General features: G+C 46.8%; 1 protein-coding gene across 1 annotated transcript in view; it reads left to right on the plus strand.

Annotated features, from left to right (window-relative positions):
- ANKRD35 (ankyrin repeat domain 35) overlaps positions 1–18,592 on the plus strand; it is a gene marked incomplete at its 5' end in the record, with an annotated part of 42,688 nt that extends 24,096 nt beyond the window's left edge. The window contains 9 exons of the mRNA XM_083374813.1: positions 2,635–2,705; positions 2,905–3,011; positions 4,026–4,210; positions 5,286–5,323; positions 7,644–9,902; positions 12,778–12,867; positions 14,171–14,236; positions 15,479–15,552; positions 17,751–18,592. Of these exons, the coding sequence (XP_083230939.1) occupies positions 2,635–2,705; positions 2,905–3,011; positions 4,026–4,210; positions 5,286–5,323; positions 7,644–9,902; positions 12,778–12,867; positions 14,171–14,236; positions 15,479–15,535 (2,873 nt within the window). The 3' untranslated portion in view covers positions 15,536–15,552; positions 17,751–18,592. The remainder of the gene's footprint in view (positions 1–2,634; positions 2,706–2,904; positions 3,012–4,025; positions 4,211–5,285; positions 5,324–7,643; positions 9,903–12,777; positions 12,868–14,170; positions 14,237–15,478; positions 15,553–17,750) is intronic.
- Positions 18,593–19,743: the final 1,151 nt, after the last annotated feature.

Below are 19,743 nucleotides of genomic sequence, written 5' to 3' on the forward strand. Positions count from 1 at the left end.
ATTCTTCGGGGGTGTTATTTGAATTCCCCAATGAACCTCCAGCTTTGGGATTCCCGGGTGGTCTCCCATCCCATTCAAGCCTTAACCAACTTCGATCCTTCTTTGCTTCCAGTGTCATCCAGGCTCTGCTCTCTGCTCAGATTCCTTCGGCTTGCAGCCTCTGAGTAACTTCCGTTGAGACTGCATGGTTCTCTCACCAATTTCATCATTGTATTTTATCAGGGAACATGATCTAGTCAGTTTCACCACATCAAGTTGTGTGGTGGGGAACTCCGGGGCTATGTTACTTCGCTTTTATGCAAGTGCCCCCCCCCTTTCCTCCAACCGTGACCCTCCAGGGAGACTAGTGTCGTATCCTGCAAATACATTGATAGTATGCTAGAGTTCTGATTGGCCCATAACATCTGCTATAAAAGCAGTCAAGAAAATGGATGGATTTTTCAAAGTAGTATCAGGACAGGCTGGAACAGGCCCTAGTAACTTTCGAGGGTGTGTGTGAGGCTTGCATCTCCTGCTGAAGGAGGCTGGTCAGGTTGTCTGCATTCACATCTTCCCTAGCACAGCTAGCAGGTAAGCCGAGCTTTGCTTACCTTTTCAAACAGGTGAGCACCAATTGCTTTGCAGACATGTTGGCAAAGGCCTCCCGGAGAATTTGCAAAGAGAGCAAAAAATAAAAAATAAATTACTGATGCAGCTTTGAGCTTCCCTCATCAATCCACTTAATTGCCTCGCTATAATTTCACGCTTGGTTTTAAGCAAATGCAGATGTTAAATTACATCACTTGTGCGCCTTTAATCGCCTGTTAGCAGAATCGGGAGAATTCTTGCAGTGGAACCATTTGCCGTGTTTTAGAACTATTTATTTACAGTGGTTGTTTTTTGTTTTTCATTGCTGCATTTCCCACACACACACACCTTCAACTTGTGGAGCTCAGCCAGTTTTTTTTTAACACCACTCATGGTTTCCCACATTGCACTAAGCCATGGTTTATTTAACTCCAGTTTCTTTTAAAGCTGTAGTCACGAACCACCCTGGCTGAGCTGACACACCTTGCTAAACAAGCAAACCGCATTGTGACTTTAGCTCAGGGCTGCAAAACTTTTTTCCAGATTCTTACTGGCATGTCTGGGGAGACACAAACGTTAAGAGAACGGTGAGAAAATGAAGGCCTGGACAAATTCTGCATTTGATTTACATTTAATCATAAACCACATACATTAAATTAATTAAACCTGGGAGACTAATTATTCAGTTGCTCTGCTTCTGATATTAAAAAATGGTAGCGGAAGGTTTTGTACCAAACCTGTGTAGCTGTTCTGAGTTTTTCTTGTGAACTTATTGTGCAAGGAGAAATAATTGTAATTCTATGGCTCCGTATCATGTTATGGTTTTATCTTAGTTTAATATTTTAGATAGATAGATGATGGACAATACAATATCAGAGATAAAATATTAAAATAAAGGTAAAACCATACACACACACGTGTGTGTGTGTGTGTATATGTATGTTTGTGTGTGTATGTATGTATGTATGTATGTATGTATGTATGTATATCTTGAGTGTTTTTGAACACCTTGCCGGCCGAAATACGGGCCAAAAATTTATGCAAAATATATGTATATATACATACAGACACACAGACACACACAAACAAACACAAACACATGTACTTTATTTATTAAATTTATATGCCACTCATTTAGCTTGTGTTGCATTTGTAACCCTTCCCTCCTGTTCTTTCTATCTATAAAGAAATATATAAGTGTGGTCGGACACACAAGAAAGTATATGTATTTTGTTGCTTGTATCTTACAATTTATATGGCATAAGTACTTAAGTACAATATATCTATGTGCAATGTATATTGCTTTATTTAAATACATTTGTATAACAGTGGCCAGGGCATTTTTTCTCATAGAACGCTCAGAACGGAGTTCCCGCACCTTTTTTGAATGGAACCTTGTAGGGTAGGCAAGGCAGGTTGTATGACATGTGTGAGTTCTGGCACCTTTTTCTTTTACAAAAAAAGCACTGACAGTGGCTGCATGGCCTCTGTAGATGCCATATGCTAAATAAATTAAAATTGGGCTGGGAGAGCGAATTGAAAAGAAAGATGGAAAGAACAGGACGGAAGGGTTACAAATGGAATACCAGCTAGATGAGTGGCATATAAATTTAATAAATAAGGTTCATTAACGCCCATCTCATGTAAAATCCCACGAATGAAGAAATTAAGGAGGACAGCAATTTTCCTAGTGCGATCAGTCCTACACTTCGCACGGAGACTGATTTTTGAGTTAAGTGAGTGTTGTTTTTTTAAAAATCCCATTTATATCCTTCTCCGAAGACTCAGGGCGGCTTACAATCTAAGAAGCACAAATCAATATGCTTAGCAATGCTTAGAGTGTTTGCTAGTGATACATTCCTTCTTTATTTTTCAAAGAAAAGAAAAGAAATTTAGGGTCTTATCTATGATGATTTTAGCAGAGATTAGTAATATTTCCTACAATACTTTTTTTTTTTTTACCGTGGTCTCTTAAATTTGGTTCTGAAAATTGCATTTGCTGTTATGGCCACGTTGTAGAAAGCTGACATTTTCAACATTTAAACACCGTTTTAATTCCACCAACAGCTTTATCCGGCTGTGCCTCCAGCGTGTTGCTTCTCTGTGACCAGGAAGCTTTCCTTGATGTCACGGATAAGGTAAGGTAATTTACTAACTTAGTTGTTCAGGACTCTTTTTGATTATTGGAAGGTACTCTGAGTAGTAAATAATACTGTTTTATTACTGGGAAGTAAAACTCCATTGGAAAATTGAAAAACAAAACAATTCCACCCTCCAGTTTGGGGAAGGCTGTATCAGATCACAATTGAGTCTTTTGGTGTCTCCTATTGGCTCCAGAATGAGCGGACCCCCCTGATGATCGCGGCGCAAGGGAACCAGACGGCCATCTGCTCTCAGCTGCTCCAGAGGGGGGCCAAGGTCGACCTGCCGGATAAGGATGGCAAGTGAGTCTCTCGTTTGCAAACACCCACCCTGCGAGGCAGGCCACAGAATTCAGCAGCCTGGAATCGGCACAGGGAAAAGGTTTATTAGCCCAGAGAACGAGGAGTCCCTCAAATCCAGAGGTGGGGCCAGGCGTGGGAAGAATTGCAGCAGCTACTCCCTGAGGTCCAAATTCATCTCTGTGGCAAGTGGAGGAGAGTTCCTTCCCCCCCCTTTAAAAAAATACACTTTATTATTACAACACAAGCAAGTACTTTATATTATTGGGGTGCAATTGGTATCCGTCCAGTCCAGGGTAGACTGGTGATCGCAGGCAGTCCTCGACGTACGATCACAACGGAGCTCAAAATTTTCTGCGGCTAAGCCAGACGTTGACTTTTTGCCCCCCATTTTTTACGGCCCCCAAATTGAAGTTGCTAAGTGAGAAATGCGCGAAGGGAGTTTTCTCCCATTTTGCGACTTGGCTCGCCACATTGTGAATCCGGGGCATAAAGTCACTTACAAAATTTCTCACTTAGCAGCATAAATTTTGGGCTCAATTATGGTTGTAACCTGTATAAGGTCTTCCTGCTTGAACAAGGGGTTGGACTAGAAGACCTCCAGGGTCCCTTCCAACTGTGTTATACTGTTAAATATACTGCATCGGAAGGCAGGGCAAGAAGCCACGGATGGAAACTAATCAAGGAGAGAAGCAACCTGGAATTAAGGAGAAACTTCCTGACAGTTAGAACAACTAACCAGTGGAACTCCTTGCCTCCAGAAGTTGTGGACGCTCCATCACTGGAGATTTTTAAGAAGAGACTGGACAGCCATTTGTCTGAAATGGTATAGGTATGCCTGCCTGAGCAGGGGGTTGGACTTGATGACCTCCAAGGTCCCTTCCAACTTTATAATAATAACAATAACAACAACAACAACAACAACTTTTCAGGACTTCTTGGGGAGGTTGCTGCTTTTTGGCACTCACGTGGCAAAAGCATTCACACAAACACACAGTCTCTATCCATTTTGCCCAGGACGGCTCTCATCCTGGCCTGCGAAACTGGGGGTGTGGAGGCAGCTGACTTGCTTCTGCAGAACGGAGCCAACGTGGCTTTGATGGACCAGATGGGCCACGATGCCTTGCACTACGCCACGCGGAGCAAGAACCGGATTCTCCGGAGACAGGTCCGGACTGCCTTGAAGAAGTGGAAAAGACGAGGTATATGGGGACCCGGGTGGAGAAATCGCTGCTTCGTGGTAGCAAAGCTGTGTTAATGGGTATGTGTGAAACGTCTTGTTTTTTTCCCCTCAGTAATTTTTTTTTTATTCACTTAGAATATAAAATGCAAAAATGCAAAATCAAATAATAGGGAACAAAGGTAAGGGAAAGGGAAAAAGAGAAGTGGGGAATGGAAAAACAGGTGTTGACTTCCGACTCCCCCTAGATGATAGATGATAGATAGATAGGGAGAGAGAGAGAGAGAGTTTAGAGAGATAGAAGATAGATAGAGATGGATAGATGGATGGATGGATGGATAGATAGAGAGAGATGGATATATAGATAGAGAGATGATCGAGATGGATAGAGATGGATGGATGCATAGATGGATAGATGGATGGATGGATAGATAGAGAGATAGATAGAGAGATGGATATATAGAGAGATGATAGAGATGGATGGATGCATAGATGGATAGATGGATGGTGGATAAATAGAGAGATAGAGATAGAATGGATATAGAGAGAGATAGAGAGATGATAGATAGAGATGGATAGATGGATGGATGGATGGATGGATAGATAGATAGATAGAGAGATAGAGAGATAGAGAGATGATAGAGATGGATAGGTGGATGGATGGATGGATGGACGGATGGATGGATAGATGGATGGATGGATAGATGGATGGATGGATAGATAGAGAGAGATGATAGATAGAGATGGATAGGTGGATGGATGGATGGATGGATGGGTGGATAGATAGATAGATGGATGGATGGATGGATAGATGGATGGATGGATGGATAGATAGATAGATAGATAGATATAGACAGATGGATGGACATAGATGGATAAATGTTTTAGAGACAGAGAGATGAGAGAGAGAGAGAGAGAGAGAGATGAAACACTGGGTGATTTTCCACCAGCGGACGGAGCCCTTGTGAAGTTCGCAAAAGCAGCAAAGGGGTCCCCAGCAAACCCGGCAGAGAAGCCCCCCCCAGCCCTGTAAAAGACCCTGAGGTCCTTCAGAAACACCTTCTGCCCGTTCACCTTTGGCCTTTCTCCTTCCACAGAACTGGGGATATTTGATTCGTCAGAAACGGGTTCCCAGGTAAGAGCAGCCATTAACGGTTTCAGTTAAAAGTGTGTGGTTGTTGTTTTTTTAAAAAAAAAGCTCTTTAACACTAGCAATTCGGGGGAGTTTCTGTCTTTTGTTTTACTCACTTGTACAATGCAGCAGTGACTTCCAAACTCTTCACCGTCCTTATACAGGCAGTCCTCAACTTACGGCCGCCGCAGCGTCCCAGGGTCACGTGACCGGACCACATTTTACAACAGTTTTGTGGGAATCTGGCATTTTACTTCCAGTTTTCAGGCAAGCAAGCTCATTGGGTCCCTTAACAAGCAAGCATTCCCTCAGGGACCGCTGCAAAAAAAAGGTGGCAAAATTGGGTTAGTCACCTGGGTGACCTGAATTAGGACTGTCACGAATTAAGACTCGGATGGACAGAGGCTCCCTTGTGGCCATAAACTGAGGACTATCTAGATTTCCTCCCAAAGAGTCAGTTTTTCTCTTTTTCCTGGCTGAAATTTTCACGTCCTCTTGACTTGCATGTGGTCAGATTAGCAGAAAAGCTTCCCTGATCTCAGGATTAGTTTCAGATCTGTACAGGTAGTCCTCAACTTACGACAGTTCACTTGGCGACGGTTCGACGTTACAGCGGCACTGAACAAAAGTGAGTCATGACCACTTTTCACACTTATGACCGTTGTAGCATTTCCCCCAGGGTCACGTGATTTACATTCGGATGCTTGGCAACTGACTCACATTTATGACGGTTGCAGCGTCCCCTGGGGGGGTGTTGTCACGTGATTCCCCTTTCACGACCTTCTGACAAGCAAACTCAAACTTAACAACCAGGTTACTAACTTAACCGCAATGATTCACTTAACAAATATGGCAATACAAGTTGTAAAATGGGGCAAAACTCACTTAACAAATGTCTCACTTCGCCACATAAATTTCGAGCTCAATTGTCATACGCTGAGGACTAGCTGCATGGAGGGCCAGTTTTCCATCACTCTTCGCCACTTTCGATGTTGGGAGGCATTTTAAAAATCTTGGCAGGAGCTCAGAGTTGAGTCCTGAACATTCGGAAACTCCTCCTGGCTTTGCATCACCATACAGGTAATCCTCAACTTACGACCACAATTGAGCCCAAAAAAAGATTCTGTTGTTATGCAAGACAGCTGCTAAGTTAGTTTTGCCCCATTTTCCTGCCACCGTTTTTAAGCGAATCACTGCAGTTGTTAAGTTACTATCACGGTTGTTAAGCGAATCTGGCTTCCCTCTTGACTTTGCTTGTCAGGAGGTCGCAAAAGTAACACCAGCTGCCTGCAATTAGTGCAGGTTCGAGTCCCACCAGGCTCAAGGTTGACTCAGCCTTCCATCCTTCCCAGGTAGGTAAAATGAGGACCCAGATTGTTGGGGGCAATTAAGCTGACTTTGTAATAATGCCGCTTGGGGTGTGTGTGAAAGCCCTAATAAGCAGGCATATACATAGAATGAAGGCTACTGCTAAGCTTGTAAGCCGCCCTGAGTCTTCAGAGAAGGGCGGGATATAAATGGAATTAAAATAAATAAAATAAAATAAATAAAAAGGGGATCACGTAACCCAGGACGCTGCGACTGCCATAAATGCGAGCCAGTTGCCAACAGTCCAATTTTTTTGGATCTGGCCATGGTCATAATTGTGACAAACAGCAACAGGTAACTTTTTTTCCAGTGCTGCTGTAACTTTGAACTGTCGTAAGCCGGGGACTTCCTGTAGTTAAGCAAATCACTGCGGTTGTTAAGTGAATCTGGTGGTTGTTAAGCGAATCAGGCGGTTGTTAAGAGAATCCTGCTTCCTCCTTTGATTTTGCTTGCCAGAAGCTGGCTGAGAAATTCGTAAATGGGGATCACACGATAATATAAGCGTTGTAAATAGATGCCAAGCGCTCACATTTTGATCTTGTGACCATGAGGATGCTGCCATGGTCATAAGTGTGAGAACCAGACTTCAGTCCCTTTTTTATTTTTTTAGCAGCGTTGCAACTTTGAACCAGGGCTAAACCAATGGCTGCAAGTTGAGGACCCCCTGTGGTTGTTAAGCAGTTGTTAAATGAATCAGGTGGTCGTTAAGTGAATCCCTGCACATGAGGAGCAGGTGACCCCTCCAGGATATTGCAAGCCTTATAAATCCACGCCTGTTGGCTGGGACCCAAACTTTCTATGCGGTAGCCACGGGGATGCTACAAGGGTCATAAGTGTGAGGACCGGTCCTAAGTCATTCCCTCTCCACCTCACGGTGATGTAACTTTGAATGGTCGCTAAAGGAACGTTGGCAATTCGAGGACTCCCTGGGTGATCTCTGTCCCTTTTCACGCAGGTGCCCTCGGAGAGCGGGAAAGAGACCGACGTGAGCAGCCTGGCCTTCCAGAGCGAGGCGGGGGACCAGAGCGACGACGAAGAAGAGGCGGAGGAAGGCCCCGAGTTACGGGAATGGCGGAGCCGGTTCCGGGAGGAAAAGATGAAAGTGATCCAGCTGGAGCTGCAGCTGGACCAAAAGACGAAAGAGTGCCAGGCCCTCTTCGTGGGGAGCCAGGCCTTAAAGGAGAAGGTCTGGGACCAAGTGCACGAGATCAGCCAGATCCTGCCGGATGGGGAAGGCCGGGAGCGAGACTGGCGGCAGCTGAGTCAGCGCCACAGCCTCGACCACACGGTGGATGACCACTGCCTGGATCTGTTGGCCCAGCAAGTGCGAGAGCTGAAGGAGAGGAAGAAGCAGCAGGAAGCAGAGAAGGAGCTGCCCAAAGCTTCGGCGCCAGAGGCGATGGCCAGTCCCACCAGGCTCCAGCCCGGGAAGGTCCAGTGGCCTGGCGAGGAGGAGGCGGAGGAGCTGAAGCGCCTGCAAAGCGAGCTGCAGGCAGCCCTGGAGGAGAAGGCCAGCGCGGCCAGGCGGGTGGAGGAGATGGAAGGGCACATGGAGAACATGAGGGCCGTCATCGGAGTCTTCGAAGCCAAGAAGAAGTCGCAGAGCGCGGCCCTCAAGGAGATGGAGGCTCGGGCGCTGCAGTTGGGCGACGAGAACCGAAAGCTGCGGGGGCTCCTGGGAAAACATCTGGCTGGGCCCGCCGAGAGCAGCCTTGTCCAGGCGAAGGTGGCCCAGTGCATGAAGGAGATGGAGGAGACCCAGGCCCGGGCCCGGGAGGAGATGGCGGCCACGCTGGCCGAAAACGAGGACCTGAAGAAGGAAGCCGAGGAGGCCGTCCGCAGCAGGCTGCAATTCCAAGCGGTGCCATCCGGTGCGGTAAAAAAATGCATCTCGGCCTGGAAGAAGGTGGTTGCCGGCCTGGAAGGGGCTCTGGCCAAGCTGGAGCTGGCTTGTACTGCTCTCCTGGATAAAGCCCGGCCTTTACAGGAAGCCATTTTGGAGTCTCCTTCCAAAGCCTTGGTCAACGGCAACGGCCTTCCTGAAGAAGAGAAGAACGGCTGTGGGCACGAGCCGGGCCACTCGGAGACCCCCGAGGAGCTGCAGAAAGGCGGGGTAGAAAAGACCCAGCTCCATAACGGTCTTGTGGGACAGGTGAAACTCAGGCCGAAGTCTGAGGTGGTGGAAAACAAGGCCCGTCCGTGCCGGAGAAGCTCTGACCTGGAGAAGGAGGTGTGGGACCTCAAGCAGAACAACGGTGGCCTGGTCCAAGAATTGGCCCAGCTGAGCAGAGAAAGGGAGAAGCTTCAGGAAGAACTTGAGAAGTTACACGGCCCCAAAGAGGCTTCTCCTCGGGCGGAGAAGACCGAGCGCCTGGTGGAAGAGCTGAAAGGGACGGTGGAGGTCTTGTCCCACCAGCTCTCGCTGGAGAAAGAGGAGTCGGGGAAGCTGCGCCTGAAGCTGGAGGAGCAGAGGAAGGAGATGATGTTTGTGAGGAACAACTTCCTCAAGAAGGTGACCCAAGAGGCCAGCGGTATAGCGGGAGAAAACCTAGACAGCTGCATCTTGAAGGAGCTCCACTGGAAGCTGGACAATGTGGTGAGGAAGCAGAACGAAGCCTTGCAGCTGGTGTCCGAGATGGAAGAGGAGAACCATGCCCTGCAAGTTGACCGAACCCTCCTGCCGGATCCCAGGTGCCCTGGCGAGGACAAACGTAGTCAAGAGATCTTCTTGGAGGCCTCCGAGATCATCGGAGAAAGCTGGAGAGTCCGGGAGCAGGTGGTGGAAGTGGAGAAAAGCTTGCAGGAGATGAAGAAGTGGCTGGTTGCATCTCAAGGAGGCATCAAGGTGGTCGGCCTGATGCAGCTCCTGGATCGAGTCCTGGCTCAGATGGCTGATCTGCGCCAGGAGGAGGAGCAGGTCCTTAGCAAGTACGAGAAGATCTGCAGCATGCTGTCCACTAGGGCTCAGGTCCTAGGGGAGGAGCTGGCGGCCCTCCGGGAGAAATACGAGGAAGCCAGTGGAACATCTGCCCATCACAGGGAAGCCCTTGACCGTGAACAGCAGAAGACTCAAGAGCTGATGGCCGAAGCTCTGGAGCATGAGGAGGAAGTGGAAGAGCTGAGAGGGAAGTCCCAGAAGTTGGAGGGCACGGTGGACAAGCTGAATAAGAAGGTGGACGATATCGCCAAGATGTGCCAGGAGAGAGACATCAAGGTAAGAAGCGAAGGGCGAGGGGGCAGCTTTTAACAGACTCACAGAGTTGGAAGGGACCTTGGAGATCATCTAGTCCAACCCCCTGCTCAAGCAGGGGACTCTGTACCATTTCAGACAGGTGGCTGTCCAATCTCTTCTTAAAAGCCTCCAGTGATGGAGCAGCCCACAACTTCTGGAGGCAAGCAGTCCCACTGGTTGTTGGTCCTCACTGTTTGGAAGTTTCTCCTTCATTCCAGGTTGCTTCTCTCCTTGATGAGTTTCCGTCCGTTGCTTCTTCTCCTGCCTTCGGGCGCTTTGGAGAATAGGGTGACCAACACCTCTTCTTTATGGCAGCCCCTCAAATACTGGAACTCTGCTATCATGTCAATCCTGGTCCTTCTTTTCATTAAACTAGACAATACTCCATTCCTGCAACCATTTTTTTAAAAATATATTTTAGTCTCCAGGCCTTTAATCATGTCCGTTGCTCTTCTTCATACTTTTTCCAGAGTCTCAACATCTTTTTTTGTAATGTGGTGACCAAAACTGGATGCAGCATTCCCAGGATTTCAGACCCCTTTTAACTGACAGGCCTAGGGGATGTCTTGCAACCCGTGAAATTTGGGGGCGGGGGGTTGGCTTCAAAAACTAGGGGAGACATGATAGCAGTGATCCAGTATCTAAGGGGCTGCCACTAAGAAGAGGGGGGGCAGGTTGTGCACCAAAGCACCAGAGGGAAGGACGAGAATCAACGGTTGGAAACCGACCTGGCTCTTTGAGCTTTCCGGCCAGGACTGAGAATTTTTTTAATTTTTAACTTATTGTAATCGGGTTTTTAAATCAGAGTTATAAGGGTTTTAGATTTTTAATCAAGGATAATTTAATCTATTTTAATTGTTATTAACTTTTTGTATTGTAATGTTGTTTTAATTGCCTTGTAAACCGCTCTGGGTCCTACGGGAGAAGGGTGGTATATAAGTTGAATAAATAATAATAAATAATAATAATAAACTGACCAAAGAGAGAAGCCACCTGGAACTAAGGAGAAACTTCTTTGACCCCCTCTTCTCTGTGACAGCCCCTCAAATACTGGAAGACTGCTATCATGTCACCCCTGGTCCTTCTTTTCATGAAACTAGACCTACCCAATTCCAGCAACCGTTCTTTGTATGTTTTAGCCTCCAGCCCCCCCCTAATCATCGTTATTGCTTTTCTCTGCCCTCTTTCCGGAGTCTCAACATTTTTTTTTATAATGTGGTGACCAAAACTGGATGCAGCATTCCAAGTGTGGTCTTCCTAAGGCTTTATAAAGGGGTACTAATACTTAGCATTAAATACTTACTTAAGTGTTTTGAGGGAGCCATGGGTCACCCCGAGATTCTGGAGCACTGAGGGCACCAGAGGAGTGGGCCCTATTCACACAGGTGTGCAGCACAAGAATCCGGTGGTTCTTTGTGTATGAAGGTCTACGGAGATTCTCTGTCCTCCAGGTCATAGTTAGCCCAAAGGTGCTTTTTCAGGAGGCAACCAGACTTCCTTGTTCTTCCTCTGAAGACCTTTTGCTTCTCCTCCAAGAAGCTTCTCCAGCTCCGGCTGGCTGGTGGGGAGTGGGAGGATTTATACTCCTTTGTGCATGAACCACAGTCTCCCCACGGGGAGTCCTTGAATAAGTCACGATGGTGGTAAATCCAGTCGGTTACCCAATTTTATGGCTTTTGTTTTTGCAGCAGTGACTAAGCAAAACTTCTTGTGATGTGAGCCAATGGTTTGCCGCGGGCACAAAGTAAGGGGCTGAGTGACACCTAACAGAGGGATAGAATCAAGATCACATGAAGTACTAATACCACTTTACAAGGCCTTGGTAAGGCCACACCTGGAATACTGCATCCAGTTTTTGGTCACCACGATGTAAAAAAGATGTCATGACTCTAGAAAGGGTACAGAGGAGCAACAAAGATGATTGGGGGACTGGAGGCTAAAACGTACAGGGAACGGATGCTGGAATTGGGTATGTGTAGTTTAATGAAGAGAAGGACGAGGGGTGACATGATAGCAGTGTTGCAGTATCTCAGGGGCTGCCCCAAAGAAGAGGGGGTCAAGCTATTCTCCAAAGTGCCTGAAGGCAAAGACAAGAAGCAACGGGTGGAAACTCATCAAGGAGAGAAGCAACCTGGAACTAAGGAGAAACTTCCTGACAGCGAGAACAATTAACCAGTGGAACCACCTGCCTCCAGAAGCGGTGAATGCTCCAACACTGGAAGTTTTTAAGAAGAGACTGGACAGCCATTTGTCTGAAATGGTCTAGGGTTTACTGCCTGAGCAGGGGGTTGGACTAGATGACCTCCAAGATCCCTTCCAACTTCTTCTTCTTCTTCTTCTTCTTCTTCTTCTTCTTCTTCTTCTTCTTCTTCTTCTTCTTCTTATTATTATTATTATTATTATTATTATTATTATTATTATTATTATTAATATTGTTAAAACAGTCACAGGACGCGGGGCATTTGCAAAGAGCTGGAAATGCCGCCATGTTGCCAAGTACGCCAAAGGCGATCACGTGACCGCGGGGTGGGCAGGGAGCAAGCAATGCAACTTCAGGACCGGGTTGGGCACTCAGCAACTGACTCCTATTTATGACGGTTGCAATAGCCTGGGGGGGTCACGTGATCACATTTGGTGACCCGCTGACAAACAAAGTCAACGGGGAAGCCGGATTCACGTAACTAGCATGTTACTAACTTAAGGACTGCAGTGATTCGCTTTAATGACTGTAGCACGAAAGGTCATTAAATGGGGCAATGCTCACTTAACAACTGTCTCGGTTAACAATGAAAATTTGGGGGTTCTGTGGCAGTCGAAAGCCGAGGACTACCCACAGTCTGTTTGGTTTTCCCCTCAGATCAAGAAGCTGCTGAAGGAGACGGAGAAGCTCTCGAGCGAAATTCTGAACTTGCGCAGCGAACGCACCCGGCTGATCCTGCAGAACGAGGTGAGCCGCGTAGGACTTGAGCTGGGCGCGTGGCACGTGAGACACAAACCGATTCTAGGGCTGGCGCTGGGCATATTTCAACAAGTTGATCCCGGCGATCCCAACCAAGGCTTTTGCAGCCAAAAAAAAAATTAAATAAATCAGGAAGTCCTGGGCCTAAGACGGAGACTTGTGGTACCCCACTGCTCACTTCTCTGCCCGTGGATGTGGTGCCATTGAGGACTACTCACTGAGTACGGTTTGTCTCCCAGTTACAAATCCATCTGGTGGCGATGTTGTCTAATCCACCTTTTTCTAGCTTACCGAGGAGTAGGTTGTGGTCTACCTTATCAAATGCCTTACTGAAGTCTAAGTATACTTAACGTCCACTGCGTTTCGCTGGTCTATTAGTTTAGTCACTTTATTGAAGAATTTATTTATTTATTTATTTTATTTTAATTCCATTTATATCCCGCCCTTCTCCGAAGACTCAGGGAGGCTTACAAGCTTAGCAGTAGCCTTCATTCTATGTCTATGCCTGCTTATTAGGGCTTTCACACACACCCCAAGCGGCATTATTACAAAGTCAGCTTAATTGCCCCCAACAATCTGGGTCCTCCTTTGACCTACCTGGGAAGGATGGAAGGCTGAGTCAACCTTGAGCCTGGTGGGACTCGAACCTGCACTAATTGCAGGCAGCTGGTGTTACTTAAGGAGGCGTCAGCCCACTGCTCCACCCAGGCATAATAAGATTGTATAATAAATAATATAATATAAATAATAAATAAATAATAAAATAAGATTGTATAATAAATAATATAATAATAAATAAGATTGGTTTGGCGTGATCTTTTTTTTTTTTAACAAACCCAGGCTGGCTACTAGTTATTTATTTATTTATTGAATTTCTATACCGCCCTTCTCCCGAAGGACTCAGTTATGACTTTGTTTGTTTCTAGTTGTTTGCAGATCTGGTTTCCATTTTTTTTTGGATGATCTTTTCTAATCTAGGATCTTCCCAGGTATTGATGTTAGACTGATTGCTCTGTAGTTTCCTGGGTCTGTTTCTCCCCCCCCCACACACACACTTTCCTGGGTTCTTGACTGACAACCGCAATTATCGCCAAATTGTTGCTGTCATTAAGCAAGACACCCATGCAATTCCAGCTCTCCCATTGCAGTCGTTATGCAGAGCCTGGGGTCGGGGAGGCTCTGGGTTGCGGAAAGGATGCCGTACGTTGAGGACTGCCTGTATGGGGCTGCTGAGCTGCTGATCGCTGAGACCCCTGGACCGTTTCTCAGCCCTCCGCTTGATTTATTTCAGGTTGCGCAAAAGAACCACCAAGAGATCGTGGCCGTGTACAGGACCCACCTGCTCAATGCAGCCCAGGTAAGACAGATGGGAACATCCAGCAGCTCTCCCCCTCTCCCCTCCCTCTCCCTCCCCCTCACTCCCCCCCCCTCTCTCTCTCTCTCTCTCTCTCTCTCTCTCGTGTGTTCTCTCCCTTTTTCTTTTTTCTTTCCCACCTCTCTCCTTCTCTCTCTTTCCTTCTCTCTTTCCCTCTCTCCTTTTCTTTCTCCCTCTCTCCTTCTTTCCTCCTCCCTCTCTCTCCCCGTCTCTCATGTGCTCTCAACTCCCTCTTTTTGTTCTTTTCTTTCTCTTTCCCACCTCTCTCTCCTCTCTCTCTCCCTCTCTCCCTCCCTCCCTCTCTCTCGTGTGCTCTCTCCCTCTTTTTGTTCTTTTCTTTCTCTTTCCCACCTCTCTCCTTTTCTCTCTCTCCTTCTCCTCTCCTTCTCTCCCTCCCTCTCTCTCTCTCTCTCTCTCTTTCCCTCTCTCCCTCCCTCCCTCTCTCTCGTGTGCTCTCTCCCTCTTTTTGTTCTTTTCTTTCTCTTTCCCACCTCTCTCCTTTTCTCTCTCTCCTTCTCCTCTCCTTCTCTCCCTCCCTCTCTCTCTCTCTCTCTCTCTTTCCCTCTCCTCTCTCTTCCTTCTCTCCCTTTCCCTCCCTCTCTCTCCTTCTCCTCTCCTTCTCTCCCTCCCTCCCTCTCCCTCCCGCTCTCTCTCTCTCTCTCGTGTGCTCTCTCCCTCTTTTTGTTCTTTTCTTTCTCTTTCCTGCCTCTCTCTCCTTCTCTCTCTCCCCTTCTCTCTCCCCCTCTCTCCTTCTCTTTCCTTTCCCTCTCTTTCCCTCCCTCCCTCTCCCTCTCTCTCTTTCCCTCTCCTCTCTCTTCCTTCTCTCCCCCTCTCCTTCTCTCTCCCTCCCTCTCGTGTCTGCTCTCCCTCTTTTCTTCTTTTTTCTCTCTCCCCCCTCTCTCTCCCTCTCTCTTTCCCCTTTCCCTCTCCTTTTCTCTCTCCTTCTTTCCCCTCTCCTCCTCTCCTCCCTCTCTTCCTCTCTCCCTTTCCCTCCCTCTCTCTCCCACCTCTCTCTCCTTCTCTCTCTTTCCTTCTTTCTCCTTCTCTCTCTCTCTCCTCTCTCTCTCTTCTCTCTCTTCACCCTGACCACTGCACCGTCACGGCTTCCAGTTATGGTCGTACATCCAGGACTGCCTGTATTAGATTTATTTCTGGCATTTGCTTTGAAGGGAAATCCTTGTGATGCCACTTATATTACCGAGGGGATATTCTTCTCCAATGCAGGGGTACATGGATGAGGAGGTCCACGCCATGCTGTTGCGGATCCTGAGGACAGACTGAGGTCCGGACAACTCCGTGTGAGAACCTTATTTATAGATCTATTTCTAAAAGGCACATCTACGATCACCATTATTCACAATTTCATCTGATCTCCACATCCCCACCTCTCACGATAATCAAGATTTCGGTCGCTGCCAGCAATTTTTTTTTAAAAAAGTCTGTTTTTTCTCAAGTGGCAGGCAGTTCCAGGGGCAAGGTCAGTCAGAGAGCCATTTAGCAATAGCAATAGCACTTAGACTTATATACCACTTCATACTGCTTTACAGCCCTCTCTAAGTGGTTTATACAGAGTCAGCGTTTGCCCCCCAACAATCTGGCTCCTCATTTTAGCAACCTCAGGAGGACGGAAGGCTGAGTCAACCCTGAACTGATCAGGATCAAACTGCTGACAGTGGGCAGAGTTAGCTTAGAATACTTCATCCTGACCCCTGCACCACCACGGCAAGAGAAAAGAAGTTAGACTTATCTACCGCTTCACAGCGCTTTACAGCCCTCTCTAAGCGGTTTACAGAATTAACCCCCCCCCCGAACAACCCAGGTCCTCATTTTACTGACCTTGGAAGGACAGAAGGCTGAGTCAGGATCGAACTGCTGGCAGTGGGCAGAGTTAGCTTGCAATACTGCATTCTCACCACTGTGCCACCACAGCTCATTTAAGAACCAATTGGGATACAAAGCTGAAGGCCAGAACGTCCAGGCTGTGAGAGAAATTCTCCCGCCTTATAGTAGCCAACAGCATTTGAAGTGAATTAACAAAGCTACTTCTGCATTCAGTGCCCGGCTATTCAAAAAAGTGGAGAGACAGAAAGAAGGCCATAGAGGTAGTCCTTGACTTATGACTGTAACTCATTTTTTGAGTTTATTAAGCGAACTCCATGGTCGTTAAGCAACTCCAATGTACACTGTGGGTTAGGTTTTACTGGAAACCGGAAATAAACACCGGTTTCTAGCAAAAATATCACCAATCATGGTTATGTGACTCCAAGGTGCTGCAAACAGCCATGAATGCAGGCCAGGTTTGGTCACCATAATACAAAAAGATGTCGAGACCTTGAAAAGAGCGCAGAGAAGAACAATTAAGATGGTTAAAGGGTTGGAGGGTAAAACATACGAAGAACGGTTGCAGGAATTGGGTTTGGCCAGTCTAGAGAAAAGGACTGGGGGCGGGGGGGGGGGACATGATAGCAGGATTCCAGTATTTGAGGGGCTGCCACAAAGAAGAAGGGGTCAATTTATTTTCCAAAGCAACAGAAGAGAAAACACAATGGCTGGAAATTAACCAAGGAGGGAAGCAATCTAGAACTAAGGAGAAACTTCCTAACCGTGAGGATAATTAACCAGTGGAACTCCTTGCCTCCAGACGTTGCGGGTGCTCCATCACTGGAGGTTTTCAAGAGGAGATTGGATAGCCATTTGTCTGGAAGGGTCTAGGCTAGGGCCTCCTGCTTGAGCAGAGGTTTGGACTAGAAGACCTCCAAGGTCCCCTCCATTCTGTTAGTCAGTTGCTAAGTGCCAAAAATGTAGTCACATAACCACAAGGCATCCTGGATGTCAGAACTTCAAAACCAGGTCATAAGTCCACTTTTGGGAGGGGGGGTCCGCTGTAACTCTGAAGTGTCACTAAGCAATTGGTTGTAAATCAAGGACTACCTCCACAGGATAAGCAGAGAACATCCTCAGAGTTTATAATCAATTAATCCTGAAGAAGTTCAGTGACCTCACAGCAGGCTTGATTAAGCGTCATATTAGGACATTTGAAAAGTGGAATGTCAGAGCGTGCACAGTCTTATTGCGATGAGATAACCAGGAGTAAACACAGTAAACAGTGGTCTATATTAAATGGTGGTTTATATTACACTATCTGCAATATCATACACCAGGAACAATATATACGTACATGTGTGAATACAGCAGGATCCAACATACAGCAGTTACAGCAGGAAACGGAAGAGAGAACACGGCAGCAGAGCCTTCCCTTTTATACAAAGGCTCTTAAAGGGACACAGACCCCGCTGACTCATTCCCATCCTTACATCATACATCTCACATTACATAAGCTGGTTCGCTGTTCAATTATCACCTTGACATGGAATTTCCCAGGTTGCTTCCAAACGCATTTGGGAATTAGAGGGGATTGCAAACCCGTTTTTTGATTCCAGGTTTAATTTCACAGCCCATGGCGCCAAAACCGTGTTTCCCATCCTCTTTCCCGCAGGCGAGAAAAACACTTCCCGATTCACCAGGAGCCAGCTCCGATTTGGGGTATCGCCCATTGTGCAAAACCATTGCAGGAAAGCTGCAACTTTGTGAAGCAAGGCCTGTCCCGCCTCTTGCCAACCTCTGGAATTACGAATGCAAAATGGACCCCCGTTTGCACGGTGTCTGAATGTCTGCCTCGTTCTTTCAGATGAAGAGCCGAGTTGGGGAAGGGTGGGGGTGGGGCAAAAGAAAAAGCTTCTGCCCTAGGATTTTGGGGTATAAGCAATTCTTGCAAGGGAATCAGGAAAGACTGGCTCTTCAATCGACGGGTGCCAGTAGTAACCGCAAACCAGAGTTGGAGTCGTCCAATATTTCTCATCCCGTAATGATTAAATGTGCAAATTACCCTGTAACTTTCACCAGCCATTTGGCAATGAGATTGAGATGGGCTGTTGCAATTCATGCAACTGAAAGCATGTTTCAGAAGAGCTGGAATGGTCTAGATCAGTGTTTCTCAACCGTGGCTCTTGAAAAATGTGTGGATTTCAACTCCCAGAATTCCCCAGCCAGCAAAGCTCCCTCGGGAATTCTGGGAATTGAAGTCCACACATCTTCAAGTGGCCACGGTTGAGAAACCCTGGCCAGATTTTGCACTGCCATTCTTTAGGGACATTCCTTACCCCCCAAAATATCTTCAGTGCTAAGAGAATATAAATATTGGGGGATACCCAAAGGTCATCTAGTCTGATTATTATTATTTTTTTACAAAAGATTGTTAAACCTTTGTTGAGTTATTAGGATATGGGATTTTTTTTTAAAAAAAAACCAAACAAGAAAATCTTACAAATAAATTATGGGCGTCTTCTTCTTTGAGTCTTTGGGTATTCCGTTTTGGTGTTGCAGATGGCCGGAATTCACCATAAGCTGGAGAAAGGGTGTGATCCATATTTTGGATCTTGGATCAGTCTCTAAGGATCTTGGAGTTCGACTGGATAATCACTTAAATATGAGCCAACGGCGTGCAGCGACCGCCAAAAACGTTAATGCAACCATAGGCTGCATTAACAGAGGGACAGAATCAAGATCACATGGAGTTTTAATACTGCTTTATAAGACCACACTTGGAACCGCATATAAAAAAAGATGTTGAGATTCTTGAACGAGCACAGAAGAGAGCAACAAAGATGATTAGGGAGCTGGCGGCTAAAACGTTTGAAGAACAGGAACTTTTTCCTTACCAAAGAGATAGTTTCCAAAGATCCTTCTGTCAATGACCTCTTCAGCTTAGGAATGTTAAAAGCTTGTCTAATCAATCCACCAAAGGGACGCGGTGGCTCAGTGGGTTGGGACGCTGAGCTTGTCGATCAGAAGGTCGGCAGTTTGGCGGGTTGAATCCCGAGTGCCGCGTAGCAGAGTGAGCGCCTGTTACTTGTCCCAGCTTCTGCCAACCTAGCAGTTCAAAAGCATGTAAAAATGCAAGTAGAAAAATAGGGACCACTCCGGTGGGAAGGTAACAGCGTTCCGTGCGCCTTTGGCGTCTAGTCATGCCGGCCACATGACCACGGAGACGTCCTCGGACAAGCGCTGGCTCTTCGGCTTTGAAACGGAGATGAGCACCAGCCCCTAGAGTCAGAAACGACTAGCACGCGTGTGCGGGAGAACCTTTACCTTTACCTTATACGTGATGCAAATTCTTGTCATTAAGTGAGGACTAAAAACAGTAACTGTGAGAGAGGGACCTTGGAGTCCAAGTGGACGATTGCTTAAACATGAGCCAGCCGTGTGCGGCAGCAACCCCAAAAGCCAATACAATCCTTGGTTGTATAAACAGAGGCATAGAATCAAAATCATGTGAAGTATTAGTTGTTGTTGTTAGTTACGAAGTCGTGTCCGACCCATTGCGACCCTATGGACAATGTTCCTCCAGGCTTTCCTGTCCTCTACCATCTTCTGGAGTCCATTTAAGCTCACGCCTACTGCTTCAGTGACTCCATCCAGCCACCTCATTC

The sequence above is a fragment of the Vipera ursinii genome (genome assembly GCF_947247035.1).
Source record: "Vipera ursinii genome assembly, chromosome: 15".
In the NCBI taxonomy this organism is placed as follows: domain Eukaryota; kingdom Metazoa; phylum Chordata; class Lepidosauria; order Squamata; family Viperidae; genus Vipera; species Vipera ursinii.